The 21,613-nt window shown below is 36.7% G+C and overlaps 10 protein-coding genes across 10 annotated transcripts; 4 read left to right on the forward strand and 6 right to left on the reverse strand. All coding sequences in view use genetic code 12, as the record gives it.

The window, feature by feature from the left end:
- Positions 1-1,842: 1,842 nt before the first annotated feature.
- On the reverse strand, positions 1,843-3,177 carry AAT1 (aspartate transaminase; the record flags this gene model as incomplete). Its single annotated transcript, XM_049324156.1, has 1 exon — positions 1,843-3,177. One exon carries the CDS (start codon positions 3,175-3,177, stop codon positions 1,843-1,845), a length of 1,335 nt encoding a protein of 444 aa, XP_049180106.1.
- Positions 3,178-7,283: 4,106 nt separating this feature from the next.
- Positions 7,284-8,315, forward strand: RPF2 (rRNA-binding ribosome biosynthesis protein; the record flags this gene model as incomplete). Its single annotated transcript, XM_049324157.1, has 1 exon — positions 7,284-8,315. The coding sequence occupies one exon, from the start codon at positions 7,284-7,286 to the stop codon at positions 8,313-8,315; it is 1,032 nt and encodes a 343-aa protein (XP_049180107.1).
- A 259-nt stretch (positions 8,316-8,574) lies between these two features.
- Positions 8,575-11,838, forward strand: KGF56_002884 (uncharacterized protein; the record flags this gene model as incomplete). Its single annotated transcript, XM_049324160.1, has 1 exon — positions 8,575-11,838. One exon carries the CDS (start codon positions 8,575-8,577, stop codon positions 11,836-11,838), a length of 3,264 nt encoding a protein of 1,087 aa, XP_049180108.1.
- Positions 11,839-12,164: 326 nt separating this feature from the next.
- DAD2 (Dad2p) lies at positions 12,165-12,503 on the reverse strand (the record flags this gene model as incomplete). Its single annotated transcript, XM_049324161.1, has 1 exon — positions 12,165-12,503. One exon carries the CDS (start codon positions 12,501-12,503, stop codon positions 12,165-12,167), a length of 339 nt encoding a protein of 112 aa, XP_049180109.1.
- A 645-nt stretch (positions 12,504-13,148) lies between these two features.
- SGO1 (Sgo1p) lies at positions 13,149-14,462 on the forward strand (the record flags this gene model as incomplete). The annotated part of the gene is made up of 1 exon (XM_049324162.1): positions 13,149-14,462. The coding sequence occupies one exon, from the start codon at positions 13,149-13,151 to the stop codon at positions 14,460-14,462; it is 1,314 nt and encodes a 437-aa protein (XP_049180110.1).
- A 19-nt stretch (positions 14,463-14,481) lies between these two features.
- On the reverse strand, positions 14,482-15,393 carry CDC21 (thymidylate synthase; the record flags this gene model as incomplete). The annotated part of the gene is made up of 1 exon (XM_049324163.1): positions 14,482-15,393. The coding sequence occupies one exon, from the start codon at positions 15,391-15,393 to the stop codon at positions 14,482-14,484; it is 912 nt and encodes a 303-aa protein (XP_049180111.1).
- A 499-nt stretch (positions 15,394-15,892) lies between these two features.
- On the reverse strand, positions 15,893-16,093 carry WH11 (Wh11p; the record flags this gene model as incomplete). The annotated part of the gene is made up of 1 exon (XM_049324164.1): positions 15,893-16,093. The coding sequence occupies one exon, from the start codon at positions 16,091-16,093 to the stop codon at positions 15,893-15,895; it is 201 nt and encodes a 66-aa protein (XP_049180112.1).
- An 885-nt stretch (positions 16,094-16,978) lies between these two features.
- On the reverse strand, positions 16,979-17,653 carry KGF56_002889 (uncharacterized protein; the record flags this gene model as incomplete). The annotated part of the gene is made up of 1 exon (XM_049324165.1): positions 16,979-17,653. One exon carries the CDS (start codon positions 17,651-17,653, stop codon positions 16,979-16,981), a length of 675 nt encoding a protein of 224 aa, XP_049180113.1.
- Positions 17,654-17,937: 284 nt separating this feature from the next.
- On the forward strand, positions 17,938-20,016 carry KGF56_002890 (uncharacterized protein; the record flags this gene model as incomplete). The annotated part of the gene is made up of 1 exon (XM_049324166.1): positions 17,938-20,016. The coding sequence occupies one exon, from the start codon at positions 17,938-17,940 to the stop codon at positions 20,014-20,016; it is 2,079 nt and encodes a 692-aa protein (XP_049180114.1).
- A 39-nt stretch (positions 20,017-20,055) lies between these two features.
- Positions 20,056-21,378, reverse strand: PEX2 (ubiquitin-protein ligase peroxin 2; the record flags this gene model as incomplete). The annotated part of the gene is made up of 1 exon (XM_049324167.1): positions 20,056-21,378. The coding sequence occupies one exon, from the start codon at positions 21,376-21,378 to the stop codon at positions 20,056-20,058; it is 1,323 nt and encodes a 440-aa protein (XP_049180115.1).
- Positions 21,379-21,613: the final 235 nt, after the last annotated feature.

A 21,613-nucleotide genomic window follows, 5' to 3' on the forward strand; every position in this document is an offset into this window, starting at 1 on the left:
TTTTTCTTTTTCTTTTATTTATTTTATTTTTTTTTTTTTATTAAGGGCTTTCAACTCTAAAATTCACATCAAGGTACATTCCCCTTGTTACACATTCCATTAAAGTGTGACAAATAGCTCGGTTTAATAAGTAATTACCATATCAATATCAAATTAATTATCAAAAGAACGAGTAAAAAGAAATTGTATTAACAAGGGTAAATCTCCTTTTTTTTCAGGGTTTGAAAATCATTCTAGTCTTTACTATGTTTTATTTTTGACGAGAAAATGATTTTAGAAATCGTTTTAGAAATCATTTTAAGGTTGACATTGTTTTTGTCATTTACTAATAGTACTGTTTTTGGTGTAGTTTGGTATAGTTTGCTACAGTTTGCTATAGTTTAGAGAAGGATCAGTAAATCCAGTAAGATGTATAGATGCCCCCCATCAGGAGAAAATGTTTTTCTTTTTTCTCCATGTAGTATTGTAACAAGATATTCCCTCTACTATTGATTATATAGTTTTACTATAAACAACTATGATTACTTATAAACAACCATGATTACTTATAAACAACTATGATGACTATGATGACTATGATGTTTATAGTAAATCTGTTATATCTATTCTCAACATTTATGAGCCTTCTCTAAACCCTGTACCTTTTTTTTCTTATTTGGATAATTCAATAATATATCGAAATCTATTGAATATTGATGTATTATGAATAACCCCTTTGTGTCTATTGCGTAACCATTGACATACCAACGCAAATTCAAACTTACCAAGACAATCTCAAAAACAGCTCTGCTAAGAAAAAAAGAAAAACAAGCAAAACAAGCAAAATTCAAAGGGAGAACCCATACTAGTAAAGGCCTACAATCAAGAGACTTACAAACTAAAAATCACAAACTCTCTTTCTTTGGTCAACGAGGCTGAACAATGATTTTGAAATTTGAAAAAAAAAAAAATGAAAAAAATGAAAAAAATGAAAAAAAAAAATGAAAAATGAAAAACACACAAGACCAGACCAAAGGGGGAAAAACGAGGGGTAGCTACGCCAAATGATTTTAAATCCTCTTCTCGCGTCTCCTGCTCACATCTCCTCCTCACATCCCCTTTCAAAACCTCCTCCTCAACCTCCTCCTCAACCTCCTCCTCAACCTCCTCCTCAACCTCCTCCTCAATCTCCTCCTCAATCTCCTCCTCAATCTCCTCCTCAATCTCCTCCTCAATCCCCTCCTCACATCTTATCAGCAATGTAAGGATGAAAAATTGCAAATTTAAAATTAACTCATAACCTACGCATACTCTTTACTCTCCGCGCCATCCCCTCCATTCTCCATCGTATTTCTCTTCTACTGCCCCCTTCCCCTCCATAACCAGCAATACCCCTTAAATCTGAAACGTACCTGATTTAGAATCAAATGCATCACGTCTTGATAATTTCAAACACAATCAGACGCGAGCGCGTTTTTTTTTTCTTTTTAAAACAAATAATGCAAAGACTAAGAAAGAAATGGTTAATTTAACCTAATGTAAAGTAGTAGTTTATTATTATTCACGTGACCAATCATTATGAAACTGCCTGGTCACGTGGGAATGACAACTGGGACTTTTAAAAAAAAAATGTCGCTAGCGACATTTTCGTATTTTTTTTTTTAAATACCATTGGTTTCAATCAATTAGAGCTTTGGCCTTTTAATGAATCGTCTTCTTATATACTAAAAAACAATTTCCTAGCAATCACACTATATAAGCATCATCGTTTGATTCTCAATTTGTCTTCTATTCATTTTGTTTCTTCTCCTTCCTTTTTTTTGTTTCTTCTCCTTCCTTTTTTCTTTTTTTCTTTCTCATTACTTATTTCTTAATAACCTCGTTAATTGCATTAGCCAAGTATTCAACATTACCATCATTGATACCCGAGATACTGAATCTTCCGTCATCTGTTGCGTAAACACTATATTTGCTCCTCAATTCAGCAACTTGCTCTGGTGACAATCCTGTGTATACAAACATACCTCTTTGTTTCAACAAATGGTCCCAGTTATAATTGGTCTTGTCTAAATTGTCATACAATTTTTGACGTACAGTGTTTAATCTGCCAACTACTTGGTCCAACTCGCTGAGCCATTGAGGCAACAAGCCGCTTGATTCGTCAAAGATAACTTCAACGATTTTAGATCCGTGAATTGGTGGTGATGAATAAATTGGACGAATCAACTTCTTTAATTGGGATTCAATTGCTTTTGACTTGGAGGCACTCGATGTAATTATGGATAATGAACCTGTTCTTTCACCGTATAATCCCATATTCTTAGCAAATGACTGACACAAGGCAAATTCGGGGATCTTGTTCTCATTGGCTAATTTGGTTAATTTACGAATCAAGTCAATGTCTTGGTATGGCTTACCGCTAGCAAAACCTTGGTATGCCATATCTACCAATGGGTAAAATTGTTGGTCTTGAATGATTTGCAATACTTGATCCCATTGCTCATTGGTCAAGTCCATACCTGTTGGATTGTGACAACATGCATGAAGCAAGATTATAGAGCCCTTGGGTTGAGATTTTAAGGATTTTTGCAAGTTTTCAAAGTCCAAGTCGTTTTGGCTGGTTTCATAATATGTGTAAAATTCAGGCTTTAAACCAGCATCTTTGAAAACAGCAACGTGGTTGGCCCAAGTTGGCTTTGGAACCAAAATCTTTTTTGATGTATCATAAAATCTATTCAAGAAATCAGCAATAACTCTCAATGACCCAGTACCTGAAATAGTTTGGGATGTAACTATTCTACCATCATCAATCAATTGCTTACCATTGGCATCCTTGTTAGAATTGTTGAAAATGAAATTCTTGACAATGTTTTGGAATTTCTTTGAACCAATAATTGGAGTATATTCCTTTTCAGTCTCTTTTTGTAAAAGAATCTTTTCAGCTTCCTTAACACTTGGGAAAATGATTGGTCTACCGGAATTGTCCCTATAAGCGCCAACACCCAAATTGATCTTGTTTGGGTTTGAGTCATTGTTAAAAGCTTCGGTTATACCCAAAATCTTATCAGGAGGAGCCAATGGAATATCACCAAACTTGGAGAATTTGGTTACTGTGGAAGAAAGTGATCTAACCAACAACGCGTGTTGTTGTTGGAAAAGACATTGGTTTTGAGATCTGAGTAATTGAGTCCTATACATTGCCGATGGAGTAGATATCAAGCTAGAATAAAGAAGTTGAAAAGAAGAAAAGAGAGAGAGAGAGACAAGTTTTTCAACTACAAAGTTTTTCAAATAGAGAGTTTTTCAAATAGAGAGTTTTTCAATTTTTTTTAATTGGTGAGATTCTCACTTGTTATTGGTTGATTCGGCATCCGCTGGCTTTCTATTGTGTCGTATTCTTATGAAATGCAATGTGATTTTCATTTTTCTTTTTTTCTTCTTCAGCGTTAAAACTCTGGCGTTTAGTTTACTTTGCCGTTTGGGTCAGCGGTTAATGCTCTTAGGGGAAAGGAGAGGAGGAGGTTTTTAGAAGTATGTACGTATGGGTGTCGCCTAGTAAAAAAAAAAAACCAAAAAAGACCCAAAAAAGACCATGCCTAACCCACACCTACTACTTAAATAGAAAAAACTAGCCAAACTTGAATAGAGAAGTATTGGTTGTTGTCTTTGTAGCCTTGTTTTTGAGGGGACGGGGGGGGAGGATCTTTTCTTACGGCGCTTAGGGAGCTAGAAAGAAGGAAAAAAAAATAAAAATATAAAAAAAAATAAAAGGGTCATATGGAAAATCACGTGACTCTTTATGTGGCTGAATGCGACACTATCGAGCGAAGCGAGAAAGTGGAGCAGCTCAGCTCGATAGTAAAGCTTAGCTCGATAGTTGAGCAGCTCAGCTCGATAGTGGAGCAACTCGGCTCGATTGTAGAGCGAGATAATGTTACTAGTCAATGCTGCTCCACTATCTCGCTTTGCTCGATACTTGTAAAACTTGTGAAAAAAGTGGAGTATAGGTGAAGAGAGAAAGTCATACGATTATTTCCGATTTATTCCGAAGTAACTGATTATTTTAGGAAAGTAATATAATATAAACGCGATTTATTACCTATTTAGTTGAGAACAGCTAAACATGTTTTCCTGAATATTCCGAAGATCAATCTATAATCTTTATAAAATAAAATAAAAGACAAGAGGGGTAAATTTCGGTAAATGAATAAAAGCCGACATTGTGACACCGACACTATGGAGCGAAGCAAGATAGTGGAGCAGCATTGACTAGTAACACTATCGAGCAAAGCAAGATAGTGGAGCAGCATTGACTAGTGACACTATCACGTTCTACTCGATAATGGAGCAGCTCTGCTCGATAGTGTAACAGCATGGACTAACACTAGTGACACTGTGACACTCTATGTAGAATTTAGCGGGGAAAAAGGAAGTTGATGACCTTTTTTTTTTCATAGTAATTATAATTATTTTGCTCGAAATTAGTACAAATTTTTTCACACAACTAGTCCATGCTGCTCCACTATTTCGCTTTGGTCTAAGTGTTACTAGTGTCACTAGTCCACGCTGCTCCACTATTTTGCTCTGCTCTATAATGTTACTAGTATCACTAGTCCATGCTGCTCCATTATTTCATTCTGCTCTATAATGTTACTAGTGTTACTAGTCCATGTTGCTCCACTATCTCGCTCTGCTCAATAGTGTTGTTCGATAGTGTTGCTCGACAGTGTTGAATTGGTACCACTAGAAATAAATTCATGACAAGAAATCACTACAATAGCATAGTTGGTTTCAAACGGGTCCTATAGTGTAGCTCGGTTATCACTTTCGGTTTTGATCCGAACAACATCAGTTCGAATCTGGTTAGGACCTTTTTTTTAAAACCCTCCTATAATAGGAGTGTTTTTTTTTTTTTTTTCAATAGCAAAACACAAAGAGCATTTTAAACACAAGGCGTAAATTTGCTACTACGGAATAACGGTTGTATGGTAATGATCTGCAAGTATCTATCTAACTATGTGTATATTATTATAATTATCTCCAAACTTAATTCCTTCATGGATAATAACAGAAGTGGTTCAATATGTACGTTTCGTATGAGATCCATTTACTCTATTCAAATGGATTTACTCTATTGAAATGCAATAGATTCAGAAAGTCAGCAAGAGCAGTAACAAGGACAACAGCAAAGAAACTTAAGAAGTGATTTTTTTTTGCAAGTATTCATTTAAAATTAATACAAGTTATTTTACACAACTAGTCCATTCTGCTCCACTATCGAGCAGAGCTCGATAGTGTTACTAGTGTCGCTCTGATTTCATGTGATCCAACAAAACTGTAACGTCTTCAAAATAGTCATATTGAAAAGAGGATACACTTAGTCTAGGGTGTCACCCACTTTCAATTCAATTAGCCAATTTTTCCAAGTGTAGAAATGGTTACAATACAGTTTCAAACGTACGTTTAATTACACACCATCTATCCTGTTAATTAGAAAAAGAAAAATAAATAAATAAATAAATAAATAAATAAACAGGTTGGTGATCTAACCTTATTAATTCTCTCCCATCCCCTTAACTTTGTCGTTGAAAAATAAAAAAACCTTACTGTATTTGGCTATTTAGTTGAGAAAACCTTTTAACACGAAGAGTATAAGGAAAGAAATAAATACAAGAAATCATGGAATTTTGAACTTGCAAAATATATATTTTTCTTTTTTTTTTTTGTTTCTCGTTTGAGTTAGTTTGCTAAATATGGAAAAGAACAAGAGGTACGGCATGGAAGCAAACTATAAGTTGCAAACCATGCCACTGACGCACCTTTCAAACACAGAAATGAAATAAAACTGGTAAAGAATGAAAGACAAAAATAGAAAAGTAATTTGAGCTAAGCCTTATGATGCACATTTAGATTAAAAGAAAAAAAAAAAAAAACTCATTATTTTTGGCACAAAGGAAAAAAACCTTTAGGGGTCTTAGCTTTAAGGGCCTCCTAGTTTAGCCTTAGCGGTTCTAGCTACAGTAGTTTTTGGCTTTATCAGTTTTGGTTGACTACTACTTTTTTATTTTATAAACTGCTAGAGTCTCTTCTTATTATTATTCTTCCTCTTCCTCTTCTTTTCCTCCTCCTCTTTACAGAGACAAACACTCTTTCATATGAATAATGATTCATTATTGTTATAAATGTATGAAAAGTTTTGATTTTGACATTGATTTTGAGTCCCATCAGAGGAATATACACAAGGGCACGGTGGAGGTGGTAGAAAATGAAAGAGATGGACATAAAGAAGACAAAGCAAAGCGATATAGCAGCGATAAGAAAAGGAGCCGTGGTAATAAAAAATCCAGTAACGATGTAAAAGGTAAAGATGTTCAAATCAATGTAAGGGAAGAGGGGGATCAACAAAAGTTACACGAAGAAGAATCAACAAGATTAACATTGACAACTTGGAAGAAACTGTTGAATAGATTGAAACAGATTCTATAACAAACTCTGCAAATTAAATTATACCCATGATTAACACTGACCATTAATATTGACAATATGATATACCGATTAATATCGACCATATGATATACCGATTAATAACATTGACCATTAATAACTTTTTTTTCCCGCTTCGCTCCATAGTGTCGCCATACATACTGCTCCACTAGCTCGCTTCGCTCCATAGTGTCGCCATACATACTGCTCCACTAGCTCGCTTCGCTCCCTAGTGTCGCTCCATAATTACAAGAGTGGCCCAACTTTTTTTTTTGTTGATGCTTCTATTGTATTTTAGGATACTGGGTGCTAGATTTAGGATTTTAGATTTTAGATATCAGATATCAGATATTGAATATTGAACCAAGTAATAAACCCAAATCTAATGTTTAGTTCTTTTGATTTGAATATTTGAGTGTATTGATTTACTTGCCCAAACCCCTGCCCAAACCCCTGCCCAAACCCCTCGCCCAAACCCCTCGCCCAAACCCCCTCGCCCCAACTCCTGATATTCTTTTTTTTTTTCACGCCCCAATTCCTGATAGTCTTTTTTTTTTTTCACGCCTAAATTTCGCCAGTTCTCGCCTAAAGTTTGCCAGTTCTCGCCTTAGTCTCGTCTAACCCAAACCCATCTGGTAGCGAAAAGTTAATCTTTTTTTTTCTCTCTCTCTTTTGCATCTCATCTCATCTCATCTCATCTCATTTTTTTCCATCTCATCTCATTTCTTTATCTCATATCATTTTCAATTTGATCGAAACTCCCCCCCCCCCCCCCTTCCCTCCATTGTGATCAAGAAGAGAGAGACTTTCTCGTGTTCATGATGATCCGCACAATCAAGCCGAAAAATGCACGTACTAAAAGGGCTCTTGCTAAGAGGGAAGCCAAGCTAGTGGAAAACACGAAAACTGCACTTTTTGTACCTGGATCCACGGGGAATAAACTATTACATGACGCCATGTGCGATTTGATGGCATTGAAAAAACCATTAGCAAAGAAATTTAGCAAAAAAAATGAGATTAGACCTTTTGAAGAAACATCACAGCTTGAATTCTTTTCAGAAAAAAACGACTCTTCATTAATGGTGTTTTCATCGCATAATAAGAAAAGACCGAATCGATTGACATTTACGAGATTTTTCAACTACAAAGTATACGATATGATTGAATTGTCGATTCAGAACAACTTTAAATTGCTACAAGACTTTAAAAAGAAGTTCACGTTTACTATTGGATTGAAACCTATGTTTACGTTTAATGGACCTGCATTCGATACACACCCAGTCTACAAGCATATAAAGTCATTATTTTTGGATTTTTATCGTGGCGAGGAAACAGAGTTACAAGATGTTGCTGGATTACAGTACATTATCTCCTTATCAGTTGGCGAAATTGACGATTTAAATAATAGCGATGAAAAAAGTTTGCCATTGGTTCATTTCAGAGTATATAGATTGAAAACATTCAGATCTGGTCAGAAATTGCCCCGCGTTGAATTGGATGAAATTGGACCAAGATTTGACTTTAAAGTTGGTAGAAGGATTGAACCAAGTCCCGAAGTGGAAAAAGAAGCTAATAGAAAACCAAAACAGTTGGAAACTAAGGAAAAGAAGAATATATCTACCGATTTTATGGGTGATAAAGTGGCTCAAGTTCACGTTGGCAAACAAGATTTGAGCAAATTGCAAACTAGAAAGATGAAAGGATTGAAGGAGAAGTACAACCAGGAAAGTGAGAACGAAAGCGAAACTGAAACTGAAAACAACAATGAAGAAGATGACGTCTATGTGTCCGACGAGGAGTATTTTGCAAACGATGTAGAGGAACCAGACACTAAAAAGCTAAGGAAGAAGTAGCCATTAATCTAAATCTTAACTCCCTTCGCCCCCCCCCCCCCCCCCCCCCCCCCCGCCTTCTCTCTCTCTCTCTCTCTCCCTAACAATTGGCATCCGCGTAAAAGATTTTTTCCGCTGAGGTCCCATCTCTTTCCTATACACTTGGTAGCACACTGGCCCCCATGAAAAATTCACCAAAGCTCTTCTCAAAAGTTTGTATAAAGAAGAAACTGGATTACTTTTGAGAATCAAGTGGAGAGAAAGGCGGTAGGTTATAAGGATGTCGGCGATATTCAAGGCGCGTACAAGTACACGGTCGACGGCTGCAGCCACTACGGAAGTGGCAGGTACAGCACCGGCGGCGGCGGCGGCACTGGTCGTCCCGACACCCGAAGAGTTCACAAAGAATAAATACTATTGTGTTTCCAAACTCCCAGCTGAGTTACCCAGTAATTTTCAACTGGAGCAGCAGGAGCAGCAATTCATCAATGCATACGCCGATTCCGAGTCAAACTACTCTCTCGTGATAAACGACGACACGATATATGCCTGGTGTTACAAGTCAATTGATCATTCTCCATTTTCGATCCAGTTTCCAATCGATAAACTGAAATTTCAATTGCCTATAATGGCATTATTAACGCGTCCTTCGAGCGGGACAGGCCAAGATCCAGGATTGATCATATTAGATACTATAACTGGCCTAATCAAGTTTTACGAAAGTGTACAGCATGCACCCACTTTAGGATTAATCAATGATAAGTCCTTTGAATTACAATTGAAATTGGAAAAAGAAGAATACATAACCATGGCAGAAAATGTCGAGCCCGCTGGAATTTGCATTGCTACTTCTTCACAAAGATGCATATTGATACAATTACGAGATTTCAAAAGCAAACCGCACTTGTCGTATTTAGAAGTATTGAATCCAAATAACAGTGGGATAATATCGAGATTATTAGGGGTAGGAGTAGGGGAAAACGGCAGCGGCAGGAGTGGGAGTAGGAGTGAGATTGTTGCTATTAGATCAGGACTTGTCAAAGAACACGGGACAAGCCAGCAAATATTGATATTGGACTCTTCAGGAACCTTTCATTGTATGGAGTATAACCTCTTATCAGCAAGTTCTGCTTCTTATCTCGATAAAGGAAAATCATTTAAACAAAACTTGTACATTGATGATGCATATAATGTATCTAACCAATCGGTGAAATTCATGGATATTTGGCCATTGCAAGAGGAAAGTTATTACCTTGCATTGTGTCAAGTGAACGGGAGGTTGTTATTGGCTACATTTGGAGCAGATAAATCTGGTGTGCTATTTTATGGATCCCATCAATTGAAAAGTATTGATCATATTTCACATTTACAAAACAGTGCCAAGTTGTTCTTGCCAAAACCTGGCAAAACTGCTTTTGTCATTGTTGACACAGCGATAATCATGACCGATATAAATACTTCGTATATTGAGTCTCAAAGTACCTTCACTTATTATAAGCCACGATGGGAAGATATTGTTAAATTACAAGCATCGACTGATATTATTGGATATGGATATGAGAATCAATCGCCTATATCTAATCCGGCAGTTATTCTCATAACTAAACAATTTGGAGTATTGAGAATTGAAAGGTTTCAAGAGAAGATCACCGATGAAGAGATAAATGACCCTATACTATTAGTGAAATCACATATTGAACAAGGTATATTCTACTCAAAGTCAACCGGGATTGATTTTGACTTGAGCCAAAAATTCGATAATGGAATTATTGAGGAGGCAGTTGCTTTGATAAATAACGAGGTTTTAAATTCAACTTCAGCATATCTACCATCAACACTTCCTTCAATTGCAGATTTAACTGAGTTGAAAGTGAATTTGTTCAAAGTGCTTATATCTTATTGCCAGAGAAACTTTCCTGGCTTGAACTTAGTTTCGGGAATCTTGACAAATTTGCAAAAGACAAACTGTGCTTTGAATTTGATAACCTATATCAATGCAAACGAAAAATATAAAGCCGAATTTAAGAAACTAGAACCAAACTATAGAGAATTTTTTGCCCATCACATCACTGATATAAGTATAATCTTGACCAAATTCCTTAAGCTGTTGAAAAAGGCCAATTTATCTACTGCGTCGTTGATAGTTTCTACACTTTATGATGGTGTTTACTTGAACAGTATTGCGTACCCACAACACGTTGTTTTCCTATCCTGGATTTTCAAAACATCTTCATCACTAATCAAGGACGTTGAGCTGTATTTCAACCTGGATTTTGTAAAGGGCAGAAATGACAATGCTGATGATGCGTTTCGTATTGTGGAAATATTGTATTATTTTAGTACAGCAAAAATAGCAGAAATGAAGAAGCAGAATCAAGAGTTGCAAGAATATGAAAATTGGTTTAATGCACATAAATATAATTGGATTTCAGTGTTGTTAAAGCTAGATCTCGTTGACGAAGCTTTAAACATTGCTGAAAAATATCACGACTTTGCCGCACTTGCTAGGATTTTGGATCTGGAAAAGGATGTGATCAACATCGAAGATCTCCAATATAAGGAATATTTCAATAAGTTTGGTTATCCGTTTGCAGCGAGTGTTTATGAGCATTATCTAAAGCATGACAAGATTCAAGATTTGTTGCTTAATTTCACCAATTTCAAACCTTACTTGATTGAGTACTTTAAACAAAATCCGAAGCAAACTACAAGTGTAGCATGGATCAGATTCATTCTAGATGGTGAATTTTCAAATGCTTCCGAGTCATTAAGCATTGCATCTAAGGATGAGGAGAAAACAACTATTGATACTCAACTCAAACAACTTTCAATTGCAAAGATGTGTGCCATTGCATCAGGTAACAATAATGTTTCACTATTAGATGACGATTTGGTACAGATTAGAATTCAGATAAAGTTGAGAGACATTGTTTTGAATAAATCAAAAACTGAAGCTGTGACACAGTCTCATTTTGTCAGTTACTTTATAAACTCCAAAGTGCAGAAAACAGTTGCAAAGAAACAAGTTGATGAATATTTTGCTAGATTGCTTGAAAATAAACGATTGGCTGTCGAGAAATCGATAGACCTATTGACTATAATAGAGCCTAAACTACTTGACGGTATGGGGTTCATATACGCTTTACAAATTGCCAAAATTATCAAAAATGAGCAAGTAAAGGATTTCTTCATCAGCGTGATTATACTTCGTTTGATAACCATAGGTGATGATTATGAACAGATTATAAACGAAACAAAAAACAATGATGATGAAATGGTATACAAGAAGAGAATCCAACAAAGTGTGCTTTTGAAAACGTTGAAAAACCAATCAGATATAATTGACAAATTAGCACAAGTGATACAAAATCCTCAACTTGACACTGCGTACAATGAAAAATTCCAAATGATGCTGCAGTTAAACAATAATCTATTGGAAAGGTTGAACAACTTTTTGATGAAGGATGGGTATAAAATGTTGATTGATTCTGCCAAGGAACAAGCTAGAGTTGATTCTATGGAGTTGTATTCAAAAATTCTGTGAATGAAAGCACACACTCTTGATACCTTTGATCCAGTATTGGGTCAAGTCCCACCAGTGGAGCCAAAGGCGACACTGGTGCTATAGAGAATGCTGGTGTTGTAGGCAAAAGTGTCTCTACCGCAGCCATATTTCTCACCTGGAAATCCCTCTAGCTCTGTTTAGTCGTATGGTGTAAGAGATGACTTTTATTATCATCTAGATTTTTTTCAAAAATTGCACCACTTGTGCCGCAATCAAACCCGTTAGTGCTGCTCCACTAGCGAGCAAAGCGAGCTAGTGTCCCTGAACTACTTCTACAGTCTGTGCCAGTGCTATATTTTCTGACCTCACATCTCCTCTTCTTCCTCTTCTTCCCCTTTTTTATCTCGTTCAATCAAATTTATCCTAACTAAAGGCTCAGGCAAATTCATTTCATTACTCAATTTATCCTCACTCATCCGTAATAATCCAATCGAAGCAAGATTAATAGATTGTATTACACTTTGCCACGTTTTCATTATCGAGGCAATACTCTCTGTACCATCTTTCATTGTTTCTAGCTGATCGCCAATTCTTTCCAATTCATTAGCTAGGTCATTTGTTAGGTTTTTGAATTCACGGAGTTTTTCAAGGTTAGCTCTCTTTTCAGATATTTTCTGATAAATTGCACTATTCGACTTCAGCATTGTTGAGAGGTAGTGTTGTGGGTTAACTGTAAGTGTTTATTGAAAATAAAAGACTGTGCCTGGTCCTGATGAAGTTTCGGTTCTTGGTATCGGATGTACCTGATGCCAGATGTACCTGATGCCAGATGTACCTGATGCCAGATGTACCTGCTGCTTAATATACCTAATGTGCTTGATGCTCAGCAATTGATATACCTAGTACGCGGTCTGCTTCCTACTTGGTACACCTTCTTCTTGGTTCAACTACTACCAGATGAGCCAAATCAGTGTGCTTGATGCCCAGCAACTGATATACCTAGTACGCGGTCTGCTTCCTACTTGGTACACCTTCTTCTTGGTTCAACTACTGCCAGATGAGCCAAATCAATGTGCTTCTGGTGCTTGCTGTTGGCCGCCTACTACTCGGTGTGCCGGTTAATGGTTTATCCAGAGTGCTCGGTACAATTAATGTATTTAGTACTTGATAAAGTAAACGTGCCTACTACCGCCTCTCCCGTTCCTGGTGTTCAATGCCTAGTTGTAGTTGGTGTATTCGCCAGTTGGTGAAGTTTGGCGTTTTTGATTTTTTGTTTGTTTGTTTACAAATGAAAAATAAAAACAATATTCACAAACAAGGCGAATTTGATTGAAACAAGCCAGGCAAAGATGGCAAGACCAGCAGATCTTCCTTTGAGAGACTCGGTAGTAGAGCTATCAAGTGCTGAACCTACTACTAAGACGAAGTTACTGGAACAATTACAGATACTTCAACAACAGAATAATATATTAATCAAACGAAATCATATATTTTCCAGTAAAATCGCTCATCTTGAGAATAAGGTGAACTTATTGAATGAGGAAATATGCAAGAAATCGAAATCAAGCGATGATAAGGTATTGAGAATAGTTGAAATGATGGAGGAATCGCTACTAAACAGTTTTAGCGCCTCCTTGACACATTTCCAGCAATTGAGATGCAAGAACAAATTTTCCCAAAATGCTTTACTTGGGAAGCTTCATGATATTATTAGAGAGAGTTTGACTACTACACCAACTGAGAATAGCCATGGATCATCAGTAATTACCCAATCGCAAAACTTCAAACCACACGCTATAAGGAAAAATGGATCTGAAATACCCCAATTTTTCAAGAAATCTGGTGTAAACTATTTATCAGAAAAGTTTCTGACTATTTTGGAACATCTGCTGGATTCTGAAGAGGATATGTTTGATTTGAGGCAGATTGGGCCCTTTGTCGTAGATAGGGAAAACCCCGATACTCCTCATCACGAGCAAGTAGCTGAAACTCACGAGCAGCTAGATGAAACTCATGAGCAGCTAGATGAAACTCATGAGCAAGTAGCTGAAACTCACGAGCAGATAGATGAAACTCACGAGCAAGTAGCTGATACTCACGAGCAGCTAGATGAAACTCACGAGCAGCTAGATGAAGAGTCAAAATCGGATGCAAATCGTGATAATCTCTTGACAATAGAAGCAAACAATGATTCAAAAGAAAAAAACACACCCACCACTAAATGTGATCAAGAAGAATCAGCAGTTTCAAACCTACCCCATTGTGACACCTCAAAGGTCAACAGTGCAGTCTCCAATGTGTCAGATAATGACTCTGAGTCATTTTTGCAAAGGACAACACGCGCCAAAAAAGAGGTCAGTTATAAGCCCTTATCACTCCGTGCCAAGATGAGAAGAGACTCTGCCCAATTGATGGATGCTGTAGGTGAAAATGTTTATGTCAATCACACAGTCCAGTCGCATCTGCAAGAAAATCAACTAGACAAACGACCCGTGAAAAGGAAACCGCTTGAAAATGTCACAAATAATTTGAATTCCAAAAGATGTAAAAAATCTACCATAACCACCACCACCACTACTACTACAGATGAAGATCTATCTATATTCGATTTTGATTCAGGTACAAAACCAAAAAGAAAATCTAAAAAAAAAATAAAACCATGAAACCAGAATATTCAGTTCATTACACACTCATTTTCATCTTTATAGCGGGATATGGTTCATAGCCAACAATTTCAAAGTCTTCAAATGTGAAGTCGTCTATATTCTTAATTTCCTTTTTCCTCTCTTCTTTAATTACTAATTTTGGAAACAGTTTTGGAATCCTTCCAAATTGTTCCTTTAATGCATCAATATGGTCCAAATACACATGAGCGTCTCCCAATGTATGTATAAACTCTCCACAATCCATGTTTACTACATGAGCAATCATCTTGGTCAACAATGCATAGGAAGCAATATTGAAAGGTACACCCAATCCCATATCACAAGATCTCTGATACAACAAGCAGGATAATTTAGGTTTTGAATTTGGCGGGAAATTGACGAAAAACTGACAAAACACATGACACGGTGGTAATGCCATTTTTGGGAAATCTGGTGGGTTCCAAGCGGATATAATAATTCTTCGATCATATGGATTTGTCCTCAACTTTTTTATCACGCTTTGTAGTTGGTCACATCCTTGTCCCGTGTAGTCGAAATCGCAATCTATGTACTCTGCACCAAAATGTCTCCATTGGAAGCCATATACTGGCCCGAGATCACCCTCTCTACGATCGGTTAGACCAAGCTTATCCAAATACTCACGCAGTCCGTTCCCCTCCCATATTTTGACCCCTTTTTCGCTCAAAATTTTCGCATCTGTTGACCCGGCTACAAACCATAGCAACTCATGAATAATCCCCTTGGAAAACACTCTTTTGGTAGTGAGAAGCGGGAATGTGTCATTAGATAAATCAAATCTTAATTGTGGTGGAGCAAAAAGTGCTTTGGTTCCTGTTCCTGTTCTATCGGGACGATATTCACCTTCACTGATAATCTTTTCACATAGATCTAAATAAGCCTGTTCTGCTGGGTTAGGTGAAGCTGTCATTATCCCCTTCTTCCTTGGATGCTAGTGATTGAATCAATGGATTGAATATGAAAAATCGCAAATGAAAATGACGCGTCTCACTAAAAAAGTGATCACGCCGCATATATTTCCATATTTGTCATAAAGCGAGATCCACTATCGAGCAGAGGAGGAGCACTGACTAGCCACCACTGCTCTCGCTCTGCTTGATAGTGGAGGAGCACTGACTAGCCACCACTGCTCTCGCTCTGCTCGATAGAAAATGCAAGTCTGCAAGAAACTTTAGGTTGATGAGTAAATCGTAAAGAAATAAGAGATTAATTAGATACAAATCAGAAGTAGTAAATGATTTGTAATGAACCCAATGGGTCTATGACAAGTGAGAGGATATCAAATGTAAAGCTAAACTTTTGCGTGTATTTTCTTTCTTCTTTAAGCTATGTAAAACTTTAAAGCAATTGCTGGCAGCTAGTGTGCTCCACTATCTCGCTCTGCTCAATAGTGTCGCTCAACAGTGTCACTATTTGTTGTCTGAACCAAAAACAGCATCAGAAGCCTTTTGAGTCCATGACTTGTCATTGTCAGATTGACCTTTACCTGCAAGGTTGTCAGCTTTACCTGTAACTGTATCTTTCAAGTGTTCACCGGTTGATTTTTCAGAATCTGGCTTGATTGCTGATTCAATTTTATCACCAATATCTTTTCTTCCTAAATCTGACATATTAATTTGTACCTAGAACCTGTAATGTATCAATTAAGTTAATCAATTGAATATAGAAGAAAAGGAAAAGAAACAGTCTTGCCAGTAGGTGAGAGTTGTCGTTGCTTTTATACTCTTTTCGAGATGCTACAACAGCAATCACAAAGTTTGTGACGTGTTCACAATTTGATTTAAATGACCACAACTTTGGATCAACTTCATTTACTATTGCTCCACATTTTCCTCCAGCATACGTAATAAAGGGATTTCCCCTTTCCTTGCCCCTCTCTTGTATATTACTTGACTTTGGGTGCAAAATGCGGCTCCTTAAACAATTGCTTTTTCGGCAAGCACACTACTCTAACATAATTCCGCAAAGATTTACTTGCTATAGATGGAGGAGGAATCGATATCAGAAGCTATAGAACTTTCTAACCCGTGTGGATCACTTCTTATTACACATGGATTTAGCAATCATTGGAGGAGGACCAAAAAGGTGGGTAAGAAATAACTTTTTTTGATCACTTTTTACTACACATGGATTTAGCAATCATTGGAGGAGGACCAAAGAGGTGGGTAAGAAATAACTTTTTGTAATTTAATCTCTGTATAAATTCACACTTCTTATGATGTAAGAGGCACAGTGTTTTTTTTTTTTTTTTTTTTTCTTTCTTCACATGTAAATAGCAATGACATGAAGCTTTTACTAGAAAAATGTCTGGTCAATGTTCTAGGTGGTGAAGAAAGGGGAGTGGGGGGATAAAGGGGAAGGTCATATTTTCATTTTTGTAGGCAGGTGAAGAAAGGGGAGTGGTCATATTTTCATATTTGTAGGCAGGTGAAGAAAGGGGAGTGGTCATATTTTCATATTTGTAGGCAGGTGAAGAAAAAGGAGTGATTATATTTTCATATTTGTAGCCAGGTAAAGTACTTGAACCATTTTGGCTCTACAAGGATACAACTCGACTCGGCAATTAGTAAAGGCTTTTCACTTGTGTTCAAAGGCAATGTTTCGAGATATCCTTCTATTTCAACTTTTCTTCCTTTGGCTTGTTTAACTTTTGCATGCAAAACAACTGTACTTTGTGGTGGTGCCTGGTTTTTGAAATTAATCTGTAACCGTGCCGTAACTCCCTTTTTCGAAGGTAACAAGGGAAACCCAGCAGAGCATAGTCCTTCGTCTAGAATAGTTGAAACAATTCCATTGTGAATTTGTCCGTCTTGACTAATCAATTTGTCTCCAAGATGATAAAAACTAGTCAACTCTCCTGTTTTCTCATTAATAAATACTATTGGATCAATTTCCATTAAATCGGGTCCAAACAATAGTCCCGTGTTGACATAATTCTTGTGATGCTGCTCAGGAAATGATTTACTTGACGTATATCTTCTAATCTCTGGATCAACTATAAGTTCTTGGTACTCTTTACTTGATTCAATTTGTTTAACAACTGAGTCATTAATATGCATTATTTTTTTATCACCACTGAATTGTCCTTTCCTCCATTCCTTAGGAAATGTTACCGCCCCCAAACCAAAAGCAGCTAACGGTATAGTCTTTCTCACAAGTCCACGAAACATAATGGCCAGTAGAGTAATAACGCCACCACCAAACAACAAGATAAAGTCTATTTATATCCTGTTATATCCCTGTTATATCCTATTAATTAACTCACACTAAGAGAAAAGTCTCACTCACTTTTGGCGCGCCCCTCTCTTATCAATACGATCAATGCACATGGTAGCACACTTTTTTTCTTTTGTAAAAGGAGATGAGATGAGATGAGATGAGATGAGGTGATGGAAATTTATATCAATTTCTTATATTCTTTGAAGAATTTAAAAAGTCAAAGAAGTTGGTAGGCATGGGTAAGGGCAATAAGCGTTCTTTGGGAAATGGTTTTGCTGAAAATGAAAAGAAGAAGGTAAAGTACAATAAGAAACAGAAATTGCCGTCTCCTCCGTCAGAGGTTACAGAATCAGAGAGTGAAGAGTTGATGAAAAATGAAGATGTCTCATCTGTGAGTGAAAGTGAGCTGGAGGAAGAAGAAGAAGAAGAAGAGGAGGAGGAGGAGGAGGAGGAGGAGGAGGAGGAGGAAGAAGAAGAAGAAGAAGATGGTGACGAGGAAGAAGAGGATGAGTTGGATGAACTAGATGAAGCTGACCTCCTGGAGGAAAGCCCCCAAACTTCTTCATCAGACCCCAATAAGAAAACTTCCAAAGAACAACATATTGAGCAAAGAAAAATTCTTGGAGAGAGAAAGTTGCAAAGAAAATCAGGAGTACAAGTGCAAGAGATAAAGAAATTATGGGAAAAATTGAGGGTCACTAAACCAACACCAAGCAAGCAGCAGCGTGATAAATTATGTGACGAAATTTGGAATTTGTCACAAGATGTGATAAATGACTTGGTATTGAAACATGATGCGTCAAGAGTAGTTCAAACTTTGATTAAATATTCTTCAAAAGAAAGGAGAGACAAAATTGTAAGTGCGTTAAAGGGCTCATTTTACCAATTGGCAACTTCGGCATATGGTAAGTATCTTCTTATTAAGATTTTACACTATGGGTCAAAGGAATCAAGAGCAATGGTTATAAACGAATTGCATGGAAAAATACGTAAATTGATGAGACACAGGGAAGGTGCTTATGTGGTGGAAGATTTGTTCGTGTTATATTCTACAGCCGAACAGAAACAGCAAATGATTAGAGAATTTTGGGGTAGCGAATATGCTGTATTCAAAGAGTCAGGTAAGGGCAAAACAGTACTCGAGGTGGTAAAGGAATCGTCCGAGAAAAAACAGTTGATTATGCAAAACTTGTTTGGTACAATTAAGGCCTCTGTCGAGAAGGGATCTACTGGCTTTCAAATCTTGCACGCAGCAATGAAAGAGTACGTTACCATTTTGGCAGATAATATCGAGGCAAACGATTCTGCTATTAGAGACTTTATTGATCTTTTGAGTGAACAATTTGCTGAACTAGTACACACACAAGAAGGTTCAGAAGTTGCATCTAGTTTACTTGCATTGGCAACGGCAAAAGAAAGAAAGACCTTAATAAAAAGCTTGAAGCCTCATCAAACTGAATTGATCAAAAATGAGTTTGGAAACTTGGTGCTAACTGTTTTATTCATGGTTGTGGATGATACCGTTTTAACATATAAATCGTTTGGGAATGAAATGTTTACTCCTGAATTATTGCCAGAGATTGTGCAGAATAAATATGCAAGAAGACCTATATTATACATTTTGAAAGGATTGAATGGGAGGTATTTTGCTCCAAACGTCAAAGGTGCTTTGTTGAAGTATGAGGATTTGGCGTATCGAAAAACGTCCAAGAAGGATAAAGATATCAAAAGATTAGAACTCTTTGATAAATCTATTGAACCAATTTATAAGGCGCTTCAACCGTCTCTAAAAGATGATGCCAACTTCAACGAGTTTTTGTCAAATAACATGGCTGCTCAATTCCTTACTGAACTTTTGTTAGCTCCAACAACAAACGATACAGTAAACAGCACGTATAGGCCACAGATATTACAAGCTATATTTGACAAAATAATCATGGGAGACGTTTTAGAGGATTATCATTTGCTCAATAAGACACCATTCGTTTCAAGATTAATAAAAGCATTAGTCCAGGGAAACCTTTACAAGTTTGACAATGATTCTAAGAAATTGATTAAGATAGAATCGGGTGTAGAAACTATACCAGGTGTTGGAGTAGAGTTTGCAGAAAAGATTGCAGATGCAATTGTAGATAATGTCAAGATTACCGACTGGATTAGAGGACAACCTGCATTCGTTTTGGTGTCTGTTCTTGAAGTTTTACAATTATCAAAATCAAATACTGCAAATAAGTTGAAAAAGGCATTAATACAACAAAGGAAACAATTGCCTGCTGATGATAAAGGTTCTAAACTCTTGTTAGAATTTGTTTAGATGTGTATTTCTATATATATAGATATATAGTACCCCGCTTCACATATAAACTTCATCAGCTTCCATCTCTTCTTCTTCGCTGTAGTAATCATCACTGAGCTCATCAGTGCTTGAACTCAGGTCAAATATTTCCAGACGTCGGCTCAATCGCCTTTCTACTCTCGTAGTTGTAATCTTTTCAAGCGGCTCGAACGATTGAATCTCCTCGCTTGAAGCGCTAGCAATACTTGCATCGTCTTCATCACCATCAACACGATCCTCAACCTCATCTTCCTCCTCTTCGTTTTCTGAAGAGTATTCATTTTCAATAGTTATAGCATCAACATCAATGGCCTTTTCGTCCGCTTCGAATTCCTGGAACCATTCTAATTTACTATTGCATCTCAAACAAAATTGATTATCTCCAGTCAGCTTCATGATATTGAACTCAAGTGCAATGCACACATAACAATATACATGTCCACAGTTTGTTATACACGGATTAGTGACAGGTCCCGCAGTTGCAAAAACTCTATTTCCCGACTGAGAAGCCATGTAATTATTATGGTGACAAATTGCACATTCCAGTACTGGCAAATTCGTATACCGCGTTGTTTCGGATTCCCCAATAACTTCCATTCCGTTGAGTGTCTTTGTTTTATTCACAACTTTACCAATAGCCTTTCGTATTTTTCCCAATTGTAGTAGAGGGAACAAAAACACCAAAAACTCAGTCATTACATTCCACACCAATTGACGATTTTGAAATTCGTAGTTCACATTGCTTCCATTGAATTTTAAAAGATCGGATATAATCGGCGTTTCTGTTATACCCAAGACTCTATTCACTATTGATGAATATTTGCCATTAACAAGAAAAACAGTAAAGTTAACAAGATTCGCAATCTTCAACGTATTATCGATTTTCATCAACACCTGATTCTTATTGTTCACTATAAACAGTTTCAACCTACTGGTCAATGAATTGTAGTCCAGATTATTCTCAGTTTCCTCTAGTTGATATAGAGCAGTCTCGATCTTTTTGTAAAAGTAGGTTGCAACAAGCACGCCCAAAAGAAGTCCTCTTTTGTTAAATCCAATAATCTTCCCAGTCTTGAAATCTGTGAGTTTCAAATTTTGTAACGATGATCCATAAGTAGACCCTGACTTCCACACCGTTAGTTTGAAAATGAGTAGATTTAATAACAAGGAAAAAACCTCAGGATTTCGAGCATACGAGAGTTTGCTCAATATGGAATTGTTGTTTTCATGAAGCTGGAAAATGGACGATACTTGCTCCTTCAATAGAGAAAAAAGTTCCGAGTCTAATATATTAGCATCCAACTGTGATACCCTTGATGAAGGGTACAATATTGGATTCATTGTTGTTTTGCTTGCTGGTTATGGTTATATATGGCTAATAACAGTACATTAAATGAAATTTCCTTCTTCTTCTTCTTCTTCTTCTTCTTCTTCTCCACAAACCAAAAAAAAAATACAGGATGGAAAAATAAAAATTAACAAAAAAAAAAAAAAAAAAAAAATTTAAAAAGGCGTAACAAACCAATTGCAAAAATACCCTTTTTTTTTATTGTTAATCTTGCAAAATAAAATAAAA

Source organism: Candida oxycetoniae, assembly GCF_023343755.2.
Source record: "Candida oxycetoniae strain CBS 10844 chromosome Unknown scaffold24, whole genome shotgun sequence".
Classification (NCBI taxonomy): domain Eukaryota; kingdom Fungi; phylum Ascomycota; class Pichiomycetes; order Serinales; family Debaryomycetaceae; genus Lodderomyces; species Lodderomyces oxycetoniae.